We start from the raw sequence: 21,187 nt of genomic DNA on the forward strand, positions 1-21,187 counted from the left end.
GCCTGGAGCCTGTTTCAGATTCTGTGTCTCCCTCTCTTTCTCTTCTCCTCCCCCACTCGTGCTCTGTCTCAAAAATAAATAAAAACTATAAAAAAATTTTTAAATAAATAAATGTAAATAAAATCCACCCATTTTTGTCTTTACTGTTCTCCATCTTCATGGATTAACATGGAGATAGATAGCACAAAATATAAGTTAATCTTTTAGGAAATTATCCTGTCACTCTGGTAGTTATCAGGGAATAAAAATAAATTTTGCATATTATACAAAGGATAGGTTGTGTTTTCATTGTTTATTTTGGTAGTACATTCCTTCTCTTTCTAGAAGACTCTAAGGATTTCCAACTATCTTAGAATATTAGACATGAAATCATGCTGAAAATCAATCACCTTCAAAATAAGTCCTGCTTAAATACTTATAACATGTCATACTAAGCTTCTGATGTCTATAACCAGTCACCAATGTCTTCTAAAGAATAAGAAATGATGAAACTAAACCTCAGAAGTGATTAATTGTGACATTGAATACATACATGCATATATAGGTGGATTTGTTATTTTTTGTAAATTGTATTATATTTCATTTAGACTCTGGTATATTGGCATTGTTTTAACACTTTTAAAATTTTTTATTTATTCTGAGAGGGAGGAGGGGCAAAGAGAGAGGGAAACTCCACGTTATCAGCATGCAGCCCCACAGAGGGCTCGATCATGACCATGAGATCATGAGCTGAGCCGAAATCAAGAGTTGGACACTTAACAGACCGAGCCACCCAGGAGCCCCTAAAGTTAACACTTCTGCATCAAGTACACACAAACGAAAAGTGCTCGAACTTCTGAGTATCTTCAAACCACACCGAAGCTTCTGAGAGTCCTTCCGGATCCATCTCCTCTCCACCTGTTGTAGCATTTCACAGGCATTACCTAAGTGTGTGCTTCTTGAAAGATGAATTTACTGACTTCATTGGCAACTCATAGAATCCTGACTCTTAGATGTGTATTTGATGAAAGAATATATCAGATGGTATAAAGTTTACTCTAAAGAGTATCTTCACACTTCTATCTCTGCAGCAACACAGATGTACACACAGTGGCGTCACTTCTTAAACTGTATCTCCGAGAACTTCCAGAACCAGTTATTCCTTATGCAAAGTATGAAGATTTTTTGTCCTGTGCCAAACTGCTCAGCAAGGAAGAGGAAGCTGTAAGTTGGTGTATTTCTTTCTAAAAAAGCCTTAATTTGTTGTTGGTGTTTTTGGTCAATGTTCTTAGCTTTTTATTTATAAATTTCCCTTTGTCCAATCCTTGGATTCTATTTATTGACATTACACATGTTTAGATATTACATACATAACACAGGTCCCATTTTTAATCCCTTCTTTTATCAACAATAAGAGTGCAGCTGAATAAATGAAGTGAGCACTCCTTCCCACTTTGCTCCTCTAAATGGTTAATTGAGGTACTACATCAAGCCAAACTTTCCTTTGAACCATATGGGTGTGAACTGCGTGGGTCCTCTTACACGTGGATTTTTGCAGTATAGTACTCTAAATGTATTTTTCCTCCTTGTGATTTTCTTAATATTTCCTCTCCTCTAGCTTACTTTATTATAAGAATACATTATATAAAACATATAACATACAAAATATTTGTTAATCAGTTGCTTAACTTATCAGTAAGGCTTCCAGCCAACAAAAGGCTATTAGTAGTTAAATTTTAAAGGAGTCAATAGTTATACATCTATTTTGAGTGTAGGGGTGGTCAGTGTTCCTAACCCCCCACATTGTTCAAGGGTGAACTGTATTCTCAAGAGTTGTGCAACCACCATCAAAATCTAATTTTAGAATATTTAGAACATTTTCATTATCCTATAACAAACTCCATAACTGGCCCCACCTTCGACAGCTCTTGGCAACTACTAATCTCTTTTCTGTAGCTATAGATTTGCCTCTTCTGAATATTTCATATAAATGGAATCAATCATCCACTATATTGTCTTCTGTGACCACTTTCTTTCACTGTTTTCAAGGTTCATCCACACTAAAACACACTATTTCATGCCTTTTATTTATTTATTCATCTATTCATTCATCAGTTGCAATACATGCATTGTTTCTGTTGTTTGATGGACATTATTACTAATAATGGTGCTGTGAAGGGGCACCTGGGTGGCTCAGTTGGTTGAGTGTCTGACTTCAGCTCAGGTCATAGTCGCACAGCTCGCGGGTTCAGGCCGTACATTGGGCTTGGTGCTGACAGCTCAGAGCCTGAATCCTGCTTCAGATTCTGTGTCACCCTCTCTCTGCTCTTCTTCTGTTCATACTCTGTATCTCTCTGTCTCTAAAATCAACATTAAATTTAAAAAAAAAATATAGTGCTGTTCGTATTCATGTACAAAGTTTGGCATGGACATATGTATCTGGGAGGCAGAATTGCTGGACTGTATGTAACTCCATGTTTGCTAAAGAGTCTCCATCATTTTAAATTCCCACCAACAATAGTGTGCAGGTTCCAGCTGCTCCACATATTTGCCAACACTTGTTATTATGTCTCTTTTTTTATCACAGCCGTCCTAATGTGCATACAGTGATATCTCATTGAGCTTGAGTTGCATTTCCCTGATGGTTAGTGATGTTAAACATCTTTCCATATATTTAGTGGTTACTCCCATATTTTCTTTGAAAAGCCCCCTATTCAAATAATTTTCCCATTTGTAATTGGGTTATTTGTCTTATAATTACTGGGTTGCAAAAGCTCTTTATAGTTTAGATTACAAGTCTCATATTAGATATGTGATTTACAAATATTTCTTCCATTCTATCCGTTGTCTCTTCAGTTTTTTGCTGGGGTCCTTTGAATTGTGACGAAGTCCAGTTTATCTATTTTTCTTTTGTCACTTGTGCTTTTAATGTCACATCCAAGAATGCTTTAACTAAGGTCACCAGGATTTACGCCTATATTTTCTTCTATATTTTGTAACTTTCGCTCTTACATTTAGGTCTATGATCCAAATTGGGTCACTTTTTGTTTATGATATGAGGAAAGGTCCAAGTTCGTCCTTTGGCATATGGATATCCAGTTGTCTCCAAACCATTTGTTGGAAAGACTTTTGTTTCCTCCACTGGATTTTCTTGGCACTCTTGTTGAAACTGCTGCCTGTTTTTATAAATGAAGTTTCACTGTATTATGTACTATGGTCTGTGGCTGCTTTTGCACCACAACAGGAGAGTAGAGTAGTTGAGACAGGGACCATATGTCCCACAGAGCTTGAGATATTTACCATCTGGCCTTTTTCAGGAAGAACAGATTAGATCACATTATCCATTAGCTTTTCTGGGACATTTACATTTTAGAAGAAGTTTTACAATGAGAAGAACCAAAACACTTAATACCTTTGTGAAATTTCCAGAAAGAGTAGACTGTTTATTTTCCATCCCACCCCAAACAGGGTGTCCTAGACATGGCCCGTCTTGAGAGACTTATTTGTCAGTAGACACGTGTTTGTCTATGTTTGGGGCATCCCAGAAATGGGAAAAACTCTCATTACATTAAGGCTGCTTTCTTCCCAAATAGCCTTATTATTAATGAGGCAGTCTTCCCTTTTCAATCACTTGTGAGCAAGTATTAAGAATGGTAAAAAGACTTCACTAAAATTTATTTCTCTGCAAATAGTACTTATGAAAATATTTGAAATACTTTTCCCCATCTTTAAAAATATTTGTGAAATGCTGTGTGTAATCGTGGCAAGTTTTCAGGACAGGATTCTTCACTGATAATATGTGAAACTAATGAAAAAAAACTATATCCTCATTTTTCTTTTAATTTTTAAATATTTTTTATTTATTTTTGAAAGTCAGAGTAAGACCGCATGAGCAGAGGAGGATCAGAGAGAGAAAGAGGGAGAGGGAGATACAGAATCCGAAGACAGGCTCCAGGCTCTGAGCTAGCTGTCAGCACAGAGCCCAATGCGGGGGCTTGAACCCACGAACCGTGAGATCATGACCTGAGCCAGAGTCGGACGCTCAACAGACTGAGCCACCTGGGCGCCCCATCCTTGTTTTGTATTTGCTTTCATTGCAAGGCTAACCCTTTCGTAACATTTATTCTCTATTTCTTTTTACTCAGGGTGTTAAGGAATTAGCAAAGCAGGTGAAGAGTCTGCCTGTGGTCAATTACAACCTCCTGAAGTATATTTGCAGGTAAGAATGGTCCTAAAGACAAAACTAGACAGAGCAAGACTATGGTTAGCCTGACACTAATTTACTTCTGACAATGAATAAAATCACTGGACTGCTCTGAGCTCTGGTGTTGGCCTCTGTAAAATTAAGAAGTTTGACAGGATGGTCTCAAGGCTTCTTTGACCACGAAAATTGCTCTGTTTTATAATTTATTGTTTCTGAGTCTGTCTTACTTCTACTTACTAAAGATCTGTTACTTGAAGTTCCATCGAAGTTGTTTGTACCTGCTCCATGTACCTTTATTTAAGAGAATGAGCATCTCCCTTGGTATGAGAAAGACCTGCATGGGAGTCCAGTTTCTACCACTTTCTAGCAGGAGTCCAGTTTCTCATGAGTCTTTATGAAGCCTTCTTATCCTTTCTGAGTGTCCTCCTAGGTAAAAGAGTACTGAAAACGCACATTTCACATAGTTGTTTTTAAATTTAAATTATATTTTAAATTGAATAAATATTATTTTCTATTTCTCTCCTACCTCAAGACTCCCTGAAAAAATATTGTCATTCAATTCTGTTAGGACAATAATTGTGCCTGGTAAAGCTCTCATTCATGACCTTTTAACTTATGACCTAGGATGCTATGGGCCATGTCTGCCCCTGTTTAGTAAACCATATGATTTCATTCATATGTGGAATTGAAGAAACAAAAAATTTGTAGGAGAAAAAAGAGAATGGGAAACCCAGAAACAGCCTCTTGACTATAGAAAATAAGCTGATGGTTATGTGGGGGAGAGATGGGTGAAATAGGTGATGGGCGTGAAGGAAGGTACGTGTTGTGATGAGCTCCGGGTGTGGTATGTAAGCATTGAGTCACTAAATTGTACACCCAAAACTAATTACACTGTATGTTAACAATACTGGAATTTAAATAAAAACTTTAAAAAATGAAGACACCAAATATATAAAATTGACACATATTAAATTTTAAAAAAAAGAGAGATGGTGATTGGTACTATACATCACTGTAGGTATCTTAAATGAAAGCATCCCAGTTTATTTTTAAGTAATTCAGATTTTTAATTCAGTACAGTATATTATTTGCATATGCTTTTTGTGTCATGATTAGATAAATGCTCAGGAGACTGGGAACTATGTAGTTTAAGACTAATGCCAGACACTGAAGAGTTCACCGTCAACTGTAACTGAGTAGAAATTCCAAAACCTTCTACTATAACTTTTTCTGGTGATGGTAGGAAGCAAATATGAGCTTAGGTTTCATAATTTAAAAAAGGAAAGAAACAGTTTTACTGACAACATAGGCTCATTAACACATAGGGGTTCTATCCCAAGATTTTGAACTGATTCACGCTGTTGTGTTGGATGAGAGAGAGGAACAATCTCTTCAAGTTAAAGGGGTAAAGCCTTTTTCTTGAGAACCATGTTACAAATCTTTAGCTCTTTAATAGGAAAACGTAACTTCTTTAGAAACATTTAGCCAGATTTTTAATTTCAGCTATCTCAAACGAGAAATAATAGTTTGAGATTTTCATCCTTCAGTTTGACTATAGCTTAGACTTTATAACAGTAATAAATATGTGGAATAGGGGCTTTTTCTTAAGTCACAAGGGAGTTGTGAAGAACCCAGACTCTAGAGTCAGACAATCTGGGTTCAAGTCTAAGCTCTGCCACCTGTTACTTCTGTGTCCTTGGAGAATATTCTTAACCTTTCTGAGGCCTCTGTTGCCTCATCTGTCCAATCATATCATTTACCTCACAGAGTTCTTTGAGAATTTAATAAGTTAGCACAATGACTAACACATAAAACATTTTAAATAATAATAAATTCTTTTTTCATCACTTCTCCTTTGTGTCATCAGTACAGTTAGTAAACCATGAAATCTGCAAATGAAGAGGGGGATGGGAAATGTAAAAAGGCCTAAGACTATAGTAACACTCCCTCCTGCTAAAACCGTTCAGGAAAAAGTCTATTTCATGCCTCTTATTCTTTAGCACCTAATAAACTGAAACAATTTGTGCTTATAATTTTTCATATCAGTGCAAGTAAGGTTTTAATTTAAACCATGTTTGATCTCATTTTTTAATAGACTATAAATCTGAAGCTCACAAATTACTTGACAAAGACGGTTGATTCTGCCTCTCTGAAATAAAGGATTGTACCATATGATCTTATTTATAGTTCTCAAATTAAATGTGTTTAGAAATTTAATGCTTTATTTAAGGATTGGGAGAAAATCTTTATTCTTGAAACTCAGGTCCATATTAGCATCATTCAAACACACCTGTTTCTGTGATTGACAGAGGAAACCAAGCCAAGCCAGGCCAAAGGTGATATTTGATATGATCCCTCAAGTTTGATCCTTGATCATTTGCAATATACTTTCCCCACATTTGACTGAGAGATGTTTGAATTTCTAAATAATTTTGTCTCCATAATTGTATTTGAACATATTATAGTTAATAAATTTCCTAACAACCCATTTTCTTTCACTGACAAATTTGACCCCATTGTTTTGTTCATGTTCTTACGCCCAACAGGTTCTTGGATGAAGTACAATCCTATTCTGGAGTTAACAAAATGAGTGTGCAAAACTTGGCCACTGTCTTTGGCCCTAATATCCTGCGCCCTAAAGTGGAAGATCCTTTGACCATCATGGAGGGTAAGTAAATGATTATCTTACATTCTCATCAAGAGAACAATCACCTGCATTTTGGTTGATCTGAACCTATTCTCTGATGAAACTAGGGAAATAAGTAGCTCCATGGTAATTTCATTTATTGATTTAAGTTCTTCAAAGGCAAAATCTTCTCTTTGAAAGTCAGGCATTTTTCTTAATTTGCTAAATATAATAATTTACTAAAATATTCTTCAATGGCCTTACAAGAATAAATGGAGCTTACATAAGTCATCTGTAAAGTATTATGCAAGAGAACTAGAAAAATCTAGTTCACTTTTTGAGCCCCATGCGAGTTTCAGAAAACTCAAAAAGCTATACTATTTTAAGTTAATATATTTTTGATGAATTATGGTTTTGTTTGACAGATTTCAAGAGGTAGAAAAATATGGTCCTTTTTAAGATACTATTGTTTATTAATCTGTGGGTTGAAACATGAAGGAATTCTTGTTTTCTAGATTATAAAATGCCTCAGATTCTTTTCCACAATGAACCTCTACTTCTGTGTTTTCAGCAGGCCTTCCTGCTTGAGTACCTTTCTTACCTAGTATACTGTTACCTAATACCTTTCTTCATTAGTATTCTGTTGTTTTCTAAAATTTGGACTAATTGAACATTTAAAAATTTAATAAGGAAGAGAAAGAATGATTATTTTTAGTTTCACTCTGTTTTTTAGAACAAAATATATTCTTGACACTGTTCCTTTCTTGAAAATTCCAAAATTTTCATTCTTCTGTGTCATATGAGAGAAAGAAAGCTTCACTTCTTTTGTCAAATATTTAGTCTGATATCAATTGAGCATCAGATTTTTGGCAGTAAGATAGTCGGTCCAAACTTAATTTCTTTTGGAAGAGTTTAGCAGATAGTAGAAAATATAAAATTTGAAGCTACAGGAAGCTTAAAGATACTTTATTGTTTTCTAAAAACTTTCTTTATTATAAAATGCATATGATAAGGGAAACCACCAATAACATATGCACATACACACACATGCACATATACTTTTTTTTTTTTTTTGAGAGAGAGAGTGCATGTGTGCATGCAAGCATGGGAAGGGCGTGGAGCCTGTGGAGATCAATCTCATGACCATGAGATCATGACCTGAGCCAAAATCGACTCAGATGCTTAACTGACTGAGCCACCCAGGTGCCCTGTTGATCAATTTATAGAAGACACTCTAGAAATCACCACCTAGGTCAAGAAACATGACATTTTTAGGCATCGCACAAGTCTCTGTGCCCTGTCGCTCCATCTTACTCCCCCACTTAACTTACAACTGTATTTTACTACACAGACATTTGTATCAATCACTTCCTTAGGCATTACGTTTAATCTTTACTCTTATTTTATTTGATATATTTTAAAGTCTTTGGCCCTAATATCCTGACCTCAGCATCATATACAAAGGATAACAAATCAAGACCAGTTGGCTTTTTCCCAGGAAGGCAAATTTGGTTAGCCTTTTAAAAATCAATTTTTTGGGGGGCGCCTGGGTGGCTTAGTCGGTTAAGCGTCCGACTTTCGCTTAGGTCATGATCTCGCAGTTCGTGGGTTCGAGCCCCGCGTCTGGCTCTGTGCTGACTGCCAGCTCGGAGCCTGGAGCCTGTTTCAGAGTCTGTNCCCGCGTCTGGCTCTGTGCTGACTGCCAGCTCGGAGCCTGGAGCCTGTTTCAGAGTCTGTGTCTCCCTCTCTCTCTGACCCTCCCCTGCTCACGCTCTCTCTCTCTCTCTCCTAGAAATAAATAAACATATAAAAAATTTTTTTAATCAATTTTGTAAATATTTTTTTGTAATTTTAAAAAAATTTTTAAAAATCTCCATGGATACAAAAAATATTTTGCAAAATCTAATGCCATTCATGATAAAGACTGTTAGCAAATTAGAAATAAGAGGACCTAACTAAGGTCATCTATAAAAAATTTAGTTAGAAAATTATACTTAATGGTGAAAGATGGAATGCTTTCCCCCTAAGACTGGGCATAAGGTAAGATTGCCTACTTCTACTGCTTCTAGAAATTCTAGCCAGTGCAAAAAAGTAATATGAAGGAATAAAAAGCATACATATTAGGAAAGGAAGATGTAAAACTCTGTTTATTCACAGACAACACGATAATTTATGTAGAAAATTCTAGAGAATCTACAGGTGAAGCTATTATAACTAATAGGTGAACTTATGGTCACATGATACAATGTCAATTTATAAAAATCCTTTGTATTTCTATACACTAATATTGAACAATTGGAAACTGAAATAAAAAATATAATTTAGAATAACACAAATGTGAAAAATTAGGAATAAATTTAAGAAAATCTGTACAGAACATATATCCTGAAAACTACTAAACATATATGAAAAAATAATATAAATCAGGAAATACATTATGTTCACCAATTAGATAGTCAAAATCAATAAGATATGGTCTTCAAATTTACCTATAATCTCAATATAATTCTCACCAAAAAAATCCCGGAAAAAAATTTTATTTGTAGAAATTGGGAATCTGAATGTAAAAATTGTCTAGAATAGGCAAAACAATTTGAAAGAGAAAAACAAAGTTGAAATGTAATACTTGATTTAAGACTCAATATAATACCACAAATAATCAAGATAGTGTCTTATCAATATACAGATAGACATGTAGATCAATGGAATAGAAATGAAAGTCCAGAAATAGACCCACACACACCATCATTTGTTTTTGACTCATTCGCCAAGTTAGTTCAGTGGAAAAGGAATAGTCATTTCAACAAATGATGCTGGAAAAATTGTATATTATTTAATAAATCCTCTACCCTGACTTCACATCACTCAGAAAATTAACTTGAAATGGATTGTAGACCTAAATGTAAGAGCTAAAAGCATAAAAGTTAGAGAGGAAAACAGAAGATAAAAAACCTTACGACTTTGTGTTTGTTAAAGACTTAACTAGGACACAAAAATCTCTAGCCATAAAAAAGTTGATAAGTTGAACTTTATCAAAACTAAAACTTTTGCTCTTAAAAAATATCCCTAAGACAACAAAAGGCCAAGCCAGAGGAATAGGGATATATTGTGAATCAAATATTTGATTAAAGAATTTGTTTTAAAAGTATATAAATAATTCATAGAAATAATAAGACAATGAACTCAATGAAAAAATGGGTGAAAGATCTGAATTAGACATTTCATCAAAAATAAATAAATCGCAAATAACACATAGAAAGATACTCAGCATTTTTAGTCATCAGGGAAATGCAAATTTAAGCTGTAATGAACTACTGCTACACATCCTCTACAGAGTATAAAATTTAGACTGAAAATATTAAGTTTGGCTGGTAGAAATACAAAATGGTAGAGCCATTTTGCAAGGGGTAGGTAGGTTCTTATAAACTTAATTATTCACTAAACATAAGACCCAGCAGAGCAGTGTGCTAATATTGACCCACATGGAAAGAAAACATAAGGTCACCCAAAACTTTTAGTCAAATATTAATATCAACTTAATTTTGTAATAGCTCCAATTTGAAAACAGATCAATTGCCCATCAATTAGTGAATAAACAATTTTTGGTACACTCATAAAATGGAATACTACCCAGCAATAAAAAGAATGAACTAATGATACATGCAACAATATGGATAAATGTCAAAAGTATTATGCTAGGTGAATAATGCCTAGACACAATAGACCTCATACTGTATAATTCCATTTATATGAAACTCTAGAAAAAGAAAAACTATAGAATTAGAAAGCCGATCAGTGGTTGTCATGGTTGAAAGTGGGGGTAGGGAATTGGCTATAAATAGGCACGAGGAAATTGTCTATTTCATGATTAGATGGTGTTTCCAGGAGTGTCACTTATCAAAATTCAGTATATATGTGCACATATACAAAATAACACATATACAAGATTATTCATTGCAAAAAATACAAATTTAAACTACCTTTCAGAGAAGGCTGTCATATATTTCTATATATATGCAAGTGCATCTTAATGTGCATGGTTACCTTTAAAGAAAAGTTGAATTCTTACCCAATTCTTATGAAGAAGTGCCTACAATGTGGTATTTAAATTCAACCTCTATAAAAGTATATGGGCCAGGGGGAATTTCTAGATCATGTAGCCAGTGGGATGCCCCAAATCCGCTTGGACTCTTCAGAATGCCCTGTGATTATAATAACTCTGACCTCGTTATCTGGGCTTCATGTTTTCATTAGCACCTCAATGAAGAGAATGAGAGAAAGGAGGAAATAAAAAGGAAAAAAGAGTATATAGTGACACATTCTTCATCATTACTAAGCTAGTCTGTCCTAAATAGATATAAGAATTGAAAGAAAGTCCCTTTACAAGAACTATTGCCATTTATTATTCTTGGAACTAGATGAAAGCAAAGCCTCCCAAGATAGAAGAAAAAGATTTCTAAATCGCCAGGGCCCTGACACACACTCTATAATTGTGGCAGGTAACTTTGGCATGGCTGTTCACAGACTCATCACAGAGACCTTGGGAATGTTGCTCTTCAATTAATTAAATGCCCCACATAGTTCATAGCTATAGTGAGAAGCAGTAATGCTTCAAATGTTAGTATTCCAGTGATGGGAAAAAGCTCTGCTTTACCAAGTACTAGGCAAAGTCATATATAATAGAGGCTGCTAATATTTGAAAATGTGACTGTCATATGAACAAATAGTAAAATCGGGCTAAGTACACATGTCTTCAAATAGTACATAGCGACAGTGTTGACAGTCATTTTAACTCTACTAAAACCTTTTCATCAGATTCACTCCTATATGCGTTAAAAATAAGATGACAAAGTCAGAGGTTGCTACTAAAGGAAAGATGGATTTATAGTATCATTAATTTCATTGAGTTGTTTTTCTTCCACAACTCTGATTCAATAAATGTCTTTCATTTAGTTTCTTTTTTGTTTTTATGTTTTGATTTCTGAGAGAGACTGACAGAGACAGAGTGCAAGTGGTGGAGGGGCAGAGAGAGAGACACACACACAGAATCTGAAGCAGGCTGCAGGCTGCAGGGTCTGAGCTGTCAGCACAGAGCCCAAAGCAGGGCTTGAACTCATGAGCCATGAGATCATGACCTGAGCTGAAGTAGGATGCTTAAATGACTGAGCTACACAGGCACCCTATTTAGTTTCTTATTTAGAACAACCCCAAGTTTACTTGATACTACAACAGTTTAAATTCCAACAGCTGAAACACAGTAGGATGAGCGCATGCTTTGGAGTAAAAAGACGAAGTCTGAAGCCGGTCACCTTGGTCATTTATCATCTGTGTGGCCTTGAGCAAACAGCTTAACCTCTCTGAACCTCAGTTTTCTCATTTGAAAAATGTTAAGTCCTATCTCACAGCCTTTTGAGAAACTTAACTTAAAAGAGATAAGTGAAATATCTCCACCTACCACAGTCTTTCTCAAACTCTAACAAACATAGGAATCGCCTGGGGGTGTTGGTGACGTCCAGGTTCTGATTCAGAAGGTCGGCAATTTTGAAGCTTCCAGTGATGTCAGTGCTACTATGCTGTTATTATGGTGTCATCAGGGAGCCGGTTAGAGATGTAAAATCTCATGTCCTGCCTAATACCTGCATTTGAACAGATCTCCAGGTAATTTGTATGAACACTAACGTTTGGGCAACACTGGACCTGTATCAGACCTGGCACATTGAGGATTCTTGATCTAAATATATTGTAAATTTTGTGTCATCACAAAAGTGTGCAAGATACAGAGGGATTTAACACATTTTTTCATATTCAGCATTTGATTTTGAATAGTCTTGAGTCAAATTTTGCTGAGGTGTTGCTTTAAGCTAACGAGTGACCTCAACCCAGATCAGGCCTCAACTTTCTGACAGCTACACAGTTAGTAGCTGTTTAGGCAGAAATCTGCATTGTCAAAAGCCCTTGTCATCATTTTTATCACCAAATCTCAATTTAAGTATTTTAGAAACTACATTTACTAAGTAGAATTTAAGTTGTTTTGCTATGTCTATTTATCAGAGCCTAGACCTAAGAGCTTTTACCAACATCATATAAACCCAATTAACACATCAAATCAGTATAGTTCAAGTCAGAGCAAAGATGATTGTAATGTAATAGTTTATATTAACCTATACCGCTTTATTATGGGCACATGAATAACTTAATACTTAATAAGTCTTAGATTATGGTGGGGGAAGGGGCTCCAAGTTAAGAAAGTTGAGAAGCCTAGTTCGTGATGGCAACCAGTTTTAAGGGATGGGAACTCAGCTTGTAAATCAGTGAGGAATATGTGAAAATATATTTTAAGATTTCAGCTAATATGCCATAAAACCTGAAAAATCCATTGATTATTTAAATAAATTGCTGCTTGGGGCGCCTGGGTGGCTTAGTCGGTTAAGCGTCCGACTTTCGCTTAGGTCATGATCTCGCGGTTCATGGGTTCGGGCCCCGCGTCGGGCTCCGTGCTGACTGCCAGCTCAGAGCCTGGAGCCTGTTCTAGTCTGTGACTCCCTCTCTCTCTGACCCTCCCCTGCTCACGCTGTCTCTCTCTCTCTCTCCTCGAAATAAATAAAACATTAAAAAAAAAAGTAATTAAATAAATTGCTGCTTTTATTAACACCAACTTCAGGGTGGCTGTGTGGCTCAGTCGGTTAAGCGTCTGACTTCAGCTCAGGTTATGATCTCTGGGTTCGTGAGTTTGAGCCCTGCATTGGGCTCTGTATTGACAACTCAGAGCCTGGAGCCTGCTTTGTATTGTTTTCCTCTGTCTCTGCCCCTCCTCTGCTTACTATCTCTCTCTCTCTCTCTCAAATTGATAAATGTTAATTTTTAAAAATAATAGATCAACTTGTTTGTCCTTTAGTGTCTATTTTTGCTGTCTGAAACTTGTATTCATTTCTAATTCATACTTTACAGTGCATAGTGAAAATATGAGAATCAAATGAAAATCATAGTATTTTAATATGTGTAAGAGAATTATTTTCTCTCTCAAAGGTCTTTTAGTTGTCTAAAATGCCCCGATGCTGGGCCCCTGGGAGGCTCAGTCAGTTAAGCGTCCAGCTCTTGCTTTCGGCTCAGGTCATAATCTCACAGTTTGTGAGTTTGAGCCCTAATTAGGTCTCTGCACTGACAGTGTGGAGTCTGCTTGGGATTATTTCTCTGTTCCTCCCCTACTCTCTCTCTTTCAAAAAAACAAAACCAAAAACATTAAAACACCCTGACACTTTGCTATTTTGCTATTTCTTCTTGAGCAGGTTTGGTAGTAACAGATTCTCTCAGTTTTTGTTTACCTAGAGAGGTCTTTGCTTCTCCTCCATTTTTGAGGCATAGATTTGTTGGCTATAGAATTCTTGCTTGACCGTCTTTCTTTTAACATTTTGAATATTTTATCCCATTTCCTTCTGACAATGAGAAATGATAAGAAATCAGCTGTTCTTCTTATTACATGTACATGAGTTGCTTCTTTCTTGCTACTTTCAGAATTCTTTGTTTTTGGTTTAAGACAGCTTGACTATGATGAGTCTAGGTTTGAATCCTTTTGTATTTACATAGGTTGGAATTTGCTGAGTTTTTGGATGTACACATCATAGTTTTCATTAAAATGGGACATTTTCAGCAGCTCTTTCTTTAAATATTCTTTCTCCTCTGGGACTGTCCTTCTGGTACTACCAGTGGGCATATGATGATATACTTTATTGTGTCCCACAGGTCTCTGAGGCTCTGTTTATCTTCATTCTTTTTCCTTTATGTTTCTCAGATTGGGTAGCCCCCACTGATTTATTTTCAGGTGTACTAATTCTTTCTTCTGCCTGCTCAAATCTGTTGTTAATTCCTTCTACTGACTTTTTTTTTTTCATTTCACTTCTTATAACTTTCAACTCCAGAATAACTATGTAGTTTCTCTTCATTGATACTCTCTATTTGGTGAGATATTATTTTCACTTTCATCTGGTTTCTTTAGGTATGGTTTTCTTTAATTATTAAAACACACTTAAAATAGCATATTTAAATTCTTTGTCTAGTGAGTGCCATGTCTAGGCTTCCTCAGAATTTGTTTTTTCCTGTATATGGGCCATAATGTTTTTATTCTTTGCTGTCTCATGATTTTTGTTGAAAACTGAGCATTCTTAATAATATAATACTGAGAACATTGGATCTCGGATTCTCCCCCTCCTAGGGTTTATTGTTTAGTGATTTTTCTGCACTAATTCTATAAAATCTATATTCTTTGCCATTTGTGGCCACTGAAGTCTCTGCATGATTTGCTTAGTTGTCAACTAATTATTGGCAAAGATTTCCTTAAATTGCCTAGGCCAATAAGTTTCCCATCATTTTCCAAAAGGCTCTGTATATACGTTGGGGCAGACCTTCAACATTCAGCCAGATACTTTACAACTCTGCTGTAGCCTTCAGTTTTTCCTCATGCAGAGCCTCAAATCAGCCAGAGATGAGAGACTTACCAGTCTCTTTGTGAGCATGCACCCAGCTGTAGATATACACATACCTGTAACCATTCATGGAGTCTTCTGGATTTCCAGGAATAGACCCAAGCCTTTTAAAACCTCCTATGGAAATTTCATTCCTCATATCTTCCTTTTAAGCTTTGTGGTTAGCCTACTGTCTGTCCCAACTGCTTTGGGCAGCCATGATGTTAAACAAAAGTGTCATTATTTTTGACAAATGCCCCTGAGAAAAATCGTCTTCACACTGGTCACATTCCCAGTCAGATCAAATAAATATGTGCATTGTGAGTGGGGTCTTCAAGGGAACCACCAAGTAAGTCAAACAATGACAATCCTCTGGGAATGGAGCTTTGGAATTCCAACCCTGTTCTGCCCATGGCAGGGTCTACCAAGCTGCTGGTTCCCACTGTGATTGTAGGCTCTTGGTTTTAAAAGCTAGTGCAAGCTAGAGAGAAGAGGATGGGAACAAGGGTAAAACACCACGGAGGTTGCTGTTCTTACTGAGAGTCAACCATTTTCCTTGAATAAACACTCTCCAGACTGCAACAAGTCTTTAGTTAATTTACAGATCCCTAAAAGTGTTAATTCAGAACATCACGTTACCTCCTCTTAAGGAAGATTTCTCATAATTAAATCTCGAACTTGCAAGAAATTGTGTATAATGATTAAAAGCTTGTTCTTTGGTACCAGCTAACTCTGGTTTCAAGCTCAGAATCTGCTCCTTACTAGGTTTGTAACCTTGATCAAGTTACTTAACATTTACAATACAGTGATAATAACTATCTTTTCATTGATTTGTTTTAAAATCCAATGAAACTAACAAAAGGAAAGTGTTTGGTACAGTTCATTGCACATAGTAAATGCTCAAGAACTTTTAGCTTCTTTTAGTTTCATGAAGAATATAGGTCAGCACTACTACTAAAAATGTAGAATGTTCCTCTGAGTGTGCTTCTTTAAGAGTCACTTTCAAAGTGGAAATAAAACTATTTCACTCATACTACTGTGTTTTCTATGCAATTCCAGGCACTGTGGTGGTCCAGCAGTTGATGTCAATGATGATTAGCAAACATGATCGCCTCTTTCCCAAAGATACAGAATCGCAAAGCAAACCCCAAGACGGCACAACCAATAACAACAATGAAATTCAGAAGAAAGCCACCATGGGCCAGCTACAGAATAAAGAGAACAATAATACCAAGGACAGTCCTGGTAGGCGGTGCTCTTGGGACAAGTCCGAGTCTCCCCAGAGAAGTAGCGTGGATAATGGATCCCCCACAGCTCTACCAGGTAGTAAAACCAACAGCCCAAGGAACAGTGTTCACAAGCTGGATGTCTCTAGAAGCCCCCCGCTCATGGTCAAAAAGAATCCTGCCTTCAATAAGGGCAGTGGGATAGTCACCAATGGGTCCTTCAGCAGCAGTAATGCCGAAGGCCTGGAGAAAACCCAAACCACTCCCAATGGGAGCTTACAGGCCAGAAGGACCTCTTCGCTGAAGGGGTCTGGTACCAAAATGGGCACCCACAGTGTACAGAATGGAACAGTGCGAATGGGCATTTTGAACCCCGACACACTGGGCAATCCCATGAATGGTCGCAGCATGAGCTGGCTGCCCAATGGATATGTGACCCTGAGGGATAACAAGCAGAAAGAGCAAGCAGGGGAGTCAGGCCAGCACAACAGGCTCTCCACCTATGATAATGTCCATCAACAGTTCTCCATGATGAACCTTGATGACAAGCAGAGTGTCGACAGTGCCACCTGGTCCACTTCCTCCTGTGAAATCTCCCTCCCCGAGAATTCCAACTCCTGTCGCTCCTCCACCACCACCTGCCCTGAGCAAGACTTTTACGGGGGTAATTTTGAGGACCCTGTTTTGGATGGGCCCCCGCAGGATGACCTCACCCACCCTGGGGACTATGAAAACAAAAGTGACCGGAGGAGTGTGGGAGGTCGAAGCAGTCGTGCCACCAGCAGCAGCGACAACAGTGAGACATTTGTGGGCAACAACACCAGCAACCACAGTGCCCTGCACAGTTTAGTGTCCAGCCTGAAACAGGAGATGACCAAACAGAAGATAGAGTATGAGTCCAGGATAAAGAGGTGAGAAAAACCTGGGGCGTCTAACTGCCAGAGAGGACCTGACAGCCTCCTGTTGCAGGACAGGTTCACACAGGGCATTAAACATGATGGCTCCAGAGCCAGACCTGCCTGAGTTCAAGTCCAGACCTCACCATTTGTCAGCTGTGGGATTTGGGGAAGGTTTGCTACATCTCTATGAGCTTCAGGTTCTTACTGTGAAAAACAAATATGAGTGGTTTTTACCTCAAAAGCATGTAAGAAATCATCGAGCCTTGTCCCTGGAACAGAATAGGTTACTGTCTTCTGCTAGTAAATGGGGGGGTTTATGTTTAGCGCTGGAAAGAGAGGGACTAGGACAAATGGAAAGTAAGGAGGCTGTTTTCATTGGTGGAAAGAGGATGAAATGAGGGTGAAGAAAAATATCAAAATAAACAGATTTTTGTTTTTATTCCTTTAATCATTGAATGCTGAGAGTGTCTGCACTCTTCCAGGATCCACTCTTGGCCCTGAGGATTCAGCAGTGAATGAAATAGTCAAAAACTCAGCCCTCCTTCCATTCTACTTCAGAGATGGATCAAGTAGTAGAGTAGGTCAGATGCTAAGTAGAAGACTAATGCAGGGAAGAAGGGTAAGAAGCACTGGTGAGGTAAAAGATCATGTGCAGGGCCTTACAGTAGGTCACAGAGGACACTGCAGATATTGGAGAAGAGCAAGTGGAAATGCCATGAGATGGGATGAGCAGTGAGCAGGTCTCAGAGAGGGAACAGGGTCAGGAGACACAGGGCCCTGGAGATCATTTTAAGTCTGGCTTTTTTTTTTTTAAGTTTATTTATTTTTGAGAGAGAGACAGAGAGCAGGGGAGAGGCAGAGAGAAAGAGAGAGAGAGAGAATCCCAATCAGGCTCTGCACTGTCAGCATAGGGCCCAACGTGGGGCTCAAACTCACAAACCCTGAGATCATGACCCGAGGCGAAGTGACATGCTTAATGAACTGAGCCACTGAGGTGCCCCTTAAGTCTGGCTTTTATTCTGAGATTGGAATCCATGAACATTTTTGAGAAAATCAATGACATGACATGCATTCATATGGACAAGGGAAATTACAGCCTGAAACAAGGAGCAAAAACCACTATTTATAAGGAAACAGTTACACTAAAACCTAATTTATATCAGTTTACATCTTATAAGATGACCAAGGTAAAAAAAAAAAAAAATGACCAAGGTAGACGTTTACCAACACCTTGTCTAGGGAAGTAACGTAGGCAGGATGAGGGGCATTTGCAGACCGTCCCGTGTTCACAGCACCCCTGACTGTAAGATGTCAGTGGACTTGAGAGGCGGAAATACAGAGAATGGAGCCCAGGGCTCACAAACAGAACCCTGTGCCAGAAACCAGAATGTCACCACCCCTACGTTTTTACTAGAGTTACAGAAATTATAAATGTTTATGCTCCTTTCAGCATAACGTAGGAGATTTAATTCTCAAGTAGGAGAAGACCTGAAGCTCAGTTCAGCATGAACTGAGCCCGTCTGTTGCCTGTCTGTGGTCTCCACCCCAGTTTCAGGCTGTGTGACTTGGTGGCCCTCCTGTGTGGGTGTTCTAGGGTCCTCACGGTGGTGAACACCATTCTTTGTCCTGCCTCAATTACTGCCATGCCTCCAAACCTCACATGGCTTCTTCATTATACATAAAGTCGACTTTAATGTATTTTAATATTTGTCCAATCCATTTGTCAGTTTTCAGGCCAAAAGATACATTTTTTCAAGAGCTTTGGTAAAGTAAATATAAACTAAAGTATTACTTATACATTAAGTTGAAAAATTACTTTCTTAGAAAGTAGTTTTTGTAAACCTTGCTGAGCAGAAACTTGGTTTGAATTTTTCTATGTAACGCCAAGTGTCAGGAGGTTTACATAAGAAGAAAAACTCTCATTTGTGAATGTAGTTTTTGGAACCACTGGCTACCAGAATTCTGACTGTCTGCCAATACATGATGACAACTTAGCACTTAGCACCAGGAAACAAGAGATAGCACTTCAAACTTGTATTAGCAGAGGAAAAACATCATTCTCAATGGCAGCCGAAGTACATATTCATTTATGAGAACATTGGTGACATATTTATGTTCTGTGATCTATGGTGCATTTTAGAGACCTTGATAAAATAATAAAACTTCCCTGTAGGATGCCATCTCGATTTCACTGTGACATTCTTACCTGTCTGACAGGCGGAGGGGGAGGACCACAGCAAACTGGGGCCGAGGAGCTGCCACATACCCAAGCTACAGAAATAGAAGAGGTTAACTGTTCTAGGGGCACCTGGGTGGCTCAGTTGGTTAAGCATCCGACTCTTGATTTCAGCTCAGGTCACGATCTCATAGTGAGTTGGAGCCCCGAGTTGGGTTTTGTAACAACAATGTGGAGCCTACTTGGGATTCTGTCTCTCTGCCCCTTGCTTGGTCCCTCTCTCTCTCTCAAAAATAAATAAGCAAACATTAAAAAAAAAAAAAAAGATGTTACCTATTCTATTTAATTTCTCATCATTCCTGTTTAGAGTCATGTATGTCTCTTTGATTTTCTTTTGAACTACTCCCCGTAAATATTGAAGTTTAAGTAGAATTCATAGACAGATGATAAGTAGATAATATTTAACTTTGTTTAGTTATCAATCACTAATCTATGCTCTTTAGCTTTTTAAAAATATGTTCTAATGTTTATTTATTTTGGAGAGAGGAGTGTAATCAGGGGAGGGAGAGAGAGAGAGCAGGAGGAGACACAGAATCCAAAGCAGGCTCCAAGCTCTGAGCTGTCAGCACAGAGCCCAATGCAGGGCTCAAACTCAGGAACCATGAGATTGTGACCTGAGCCGAAATGGGACACTCAACTGACTGAGCCACCCAGGCGCCCCTATGCTCTTTAGCTTGGTGTTCTTTATCCCCCAAATTAGTTTCTAACTTTATTGTATTGTGACGGAGAAATTCATTTGTATGATATCAATTATTTGGCCTGGTAAAATCTATTCTCTTATTGTTAGTTTGGGATTCTATACATGACTAATAGATCAAGCCTGTTAATCAAGTTGTTCAAATCTCTTACCTTTCTTCTAATTTCTATCAGATACAGCTATAATTTCTAAGAAAGAAAAATCTAATTGATAAATTAGATAATTTAGATAAAATCTAATTTAGATAAATTAGATAAATTAAATTTATCAATTTCTCCTTATAAATTTGTTATATTTTATACTGAATAATTTGAGGCTAGACTACCAGGTGAATAAAGGTTCAGAATCTTTTATATCTCCATGATGAATCAGTCCTTTTATCATTAAGTAATAATCATCTTTAATTGTAATAATGCTTTTTGCTAAAAATCAATTTTTTCTGGCATTAATATTATTATGCCACTTTTATTTTGATTAGTTACTTTCTGGCATAAGAGACTTAAGCTCTCTAATGATGATGCTTTCACTGTCATTATTTTTCCTTTGATAGAAAGCCAGCTTTACCTCAAATGACTCCAGGAAGCCTTGTGGTTCAGGCTGCCTTCTGCATCTGCATTCTGTGCAGATATCAGTCTCTGGCTTCTCTGTGCCACTCATTCGCAATCAAATGACTTTGTGCTTCCAAGAGAGGTCTTGGGGTCTTCTTGTTAAAACGATAGTAAATCAGGGGACCTGGGTGGCTCAGTCGGTTAAGGGTCTGACTTCGGCGCAACTTACAATCTCACAACTCATGAGTTCAAGCTCCACATCGGGCTCTGTGCTGACAGCTCAGAGCCTGGAGCCTGCTTTGACTTCTATGTC

At 37.5% G+C, this 21,187-nt stretch overlaps 1 protein-coding gene across 3 annotated transcripts in view; it reads left to right on the forward strand.

Annotated features, from left to right (window-relative positions):
* ARHGAP24 (Rho GTPase activating protein 24) overlaps positions 1-21,187 on the forward strand; it is a 500,372-nt gene that overhangs the window by 478,050 nt on the left and 1,135 nt on the right. For all 3 annotated transcript variants that reach the window (XM_039250570.1, XM_039250571.1, XM_039250572.1), the window contains 4 exons: positions 1,071-1,203; positions 4,125-4,198; positions 6,730-6,851; positions 16,328-17,405. In XM_039250570.1, coding sequence (XP_039106501.1) covers positions 1,071-1,203; positions 4,125-4,198; positions 6,730-6,851; positions 16,328-17,405 — 1,407 coding nt within the window. The remainder of the gene's footprint in view (positions 1-1,070; positions 1,204-4,124; positions 4,199-6,729; positions 6,852-16,327; positions 17,406-21,187) is intronic.

Source organism: Hyaena hyaena, unplaced genomic scaffold (assembly GCF_003009895.1).
Source record: "Hyaena hyaena isolate Hyena2069 unplaced genomic scaffold, ASM300989v1 scaffold_373, whole genome shotgun sequence".
In the NCBI taxonomy this organism is placed as follows: domain Eukaryota; kingdom Metazoa; phylum Chordata; class Mammalia; order Carnivora; family Hyaenidae; genus Hyaena; species Hyaena hyaena.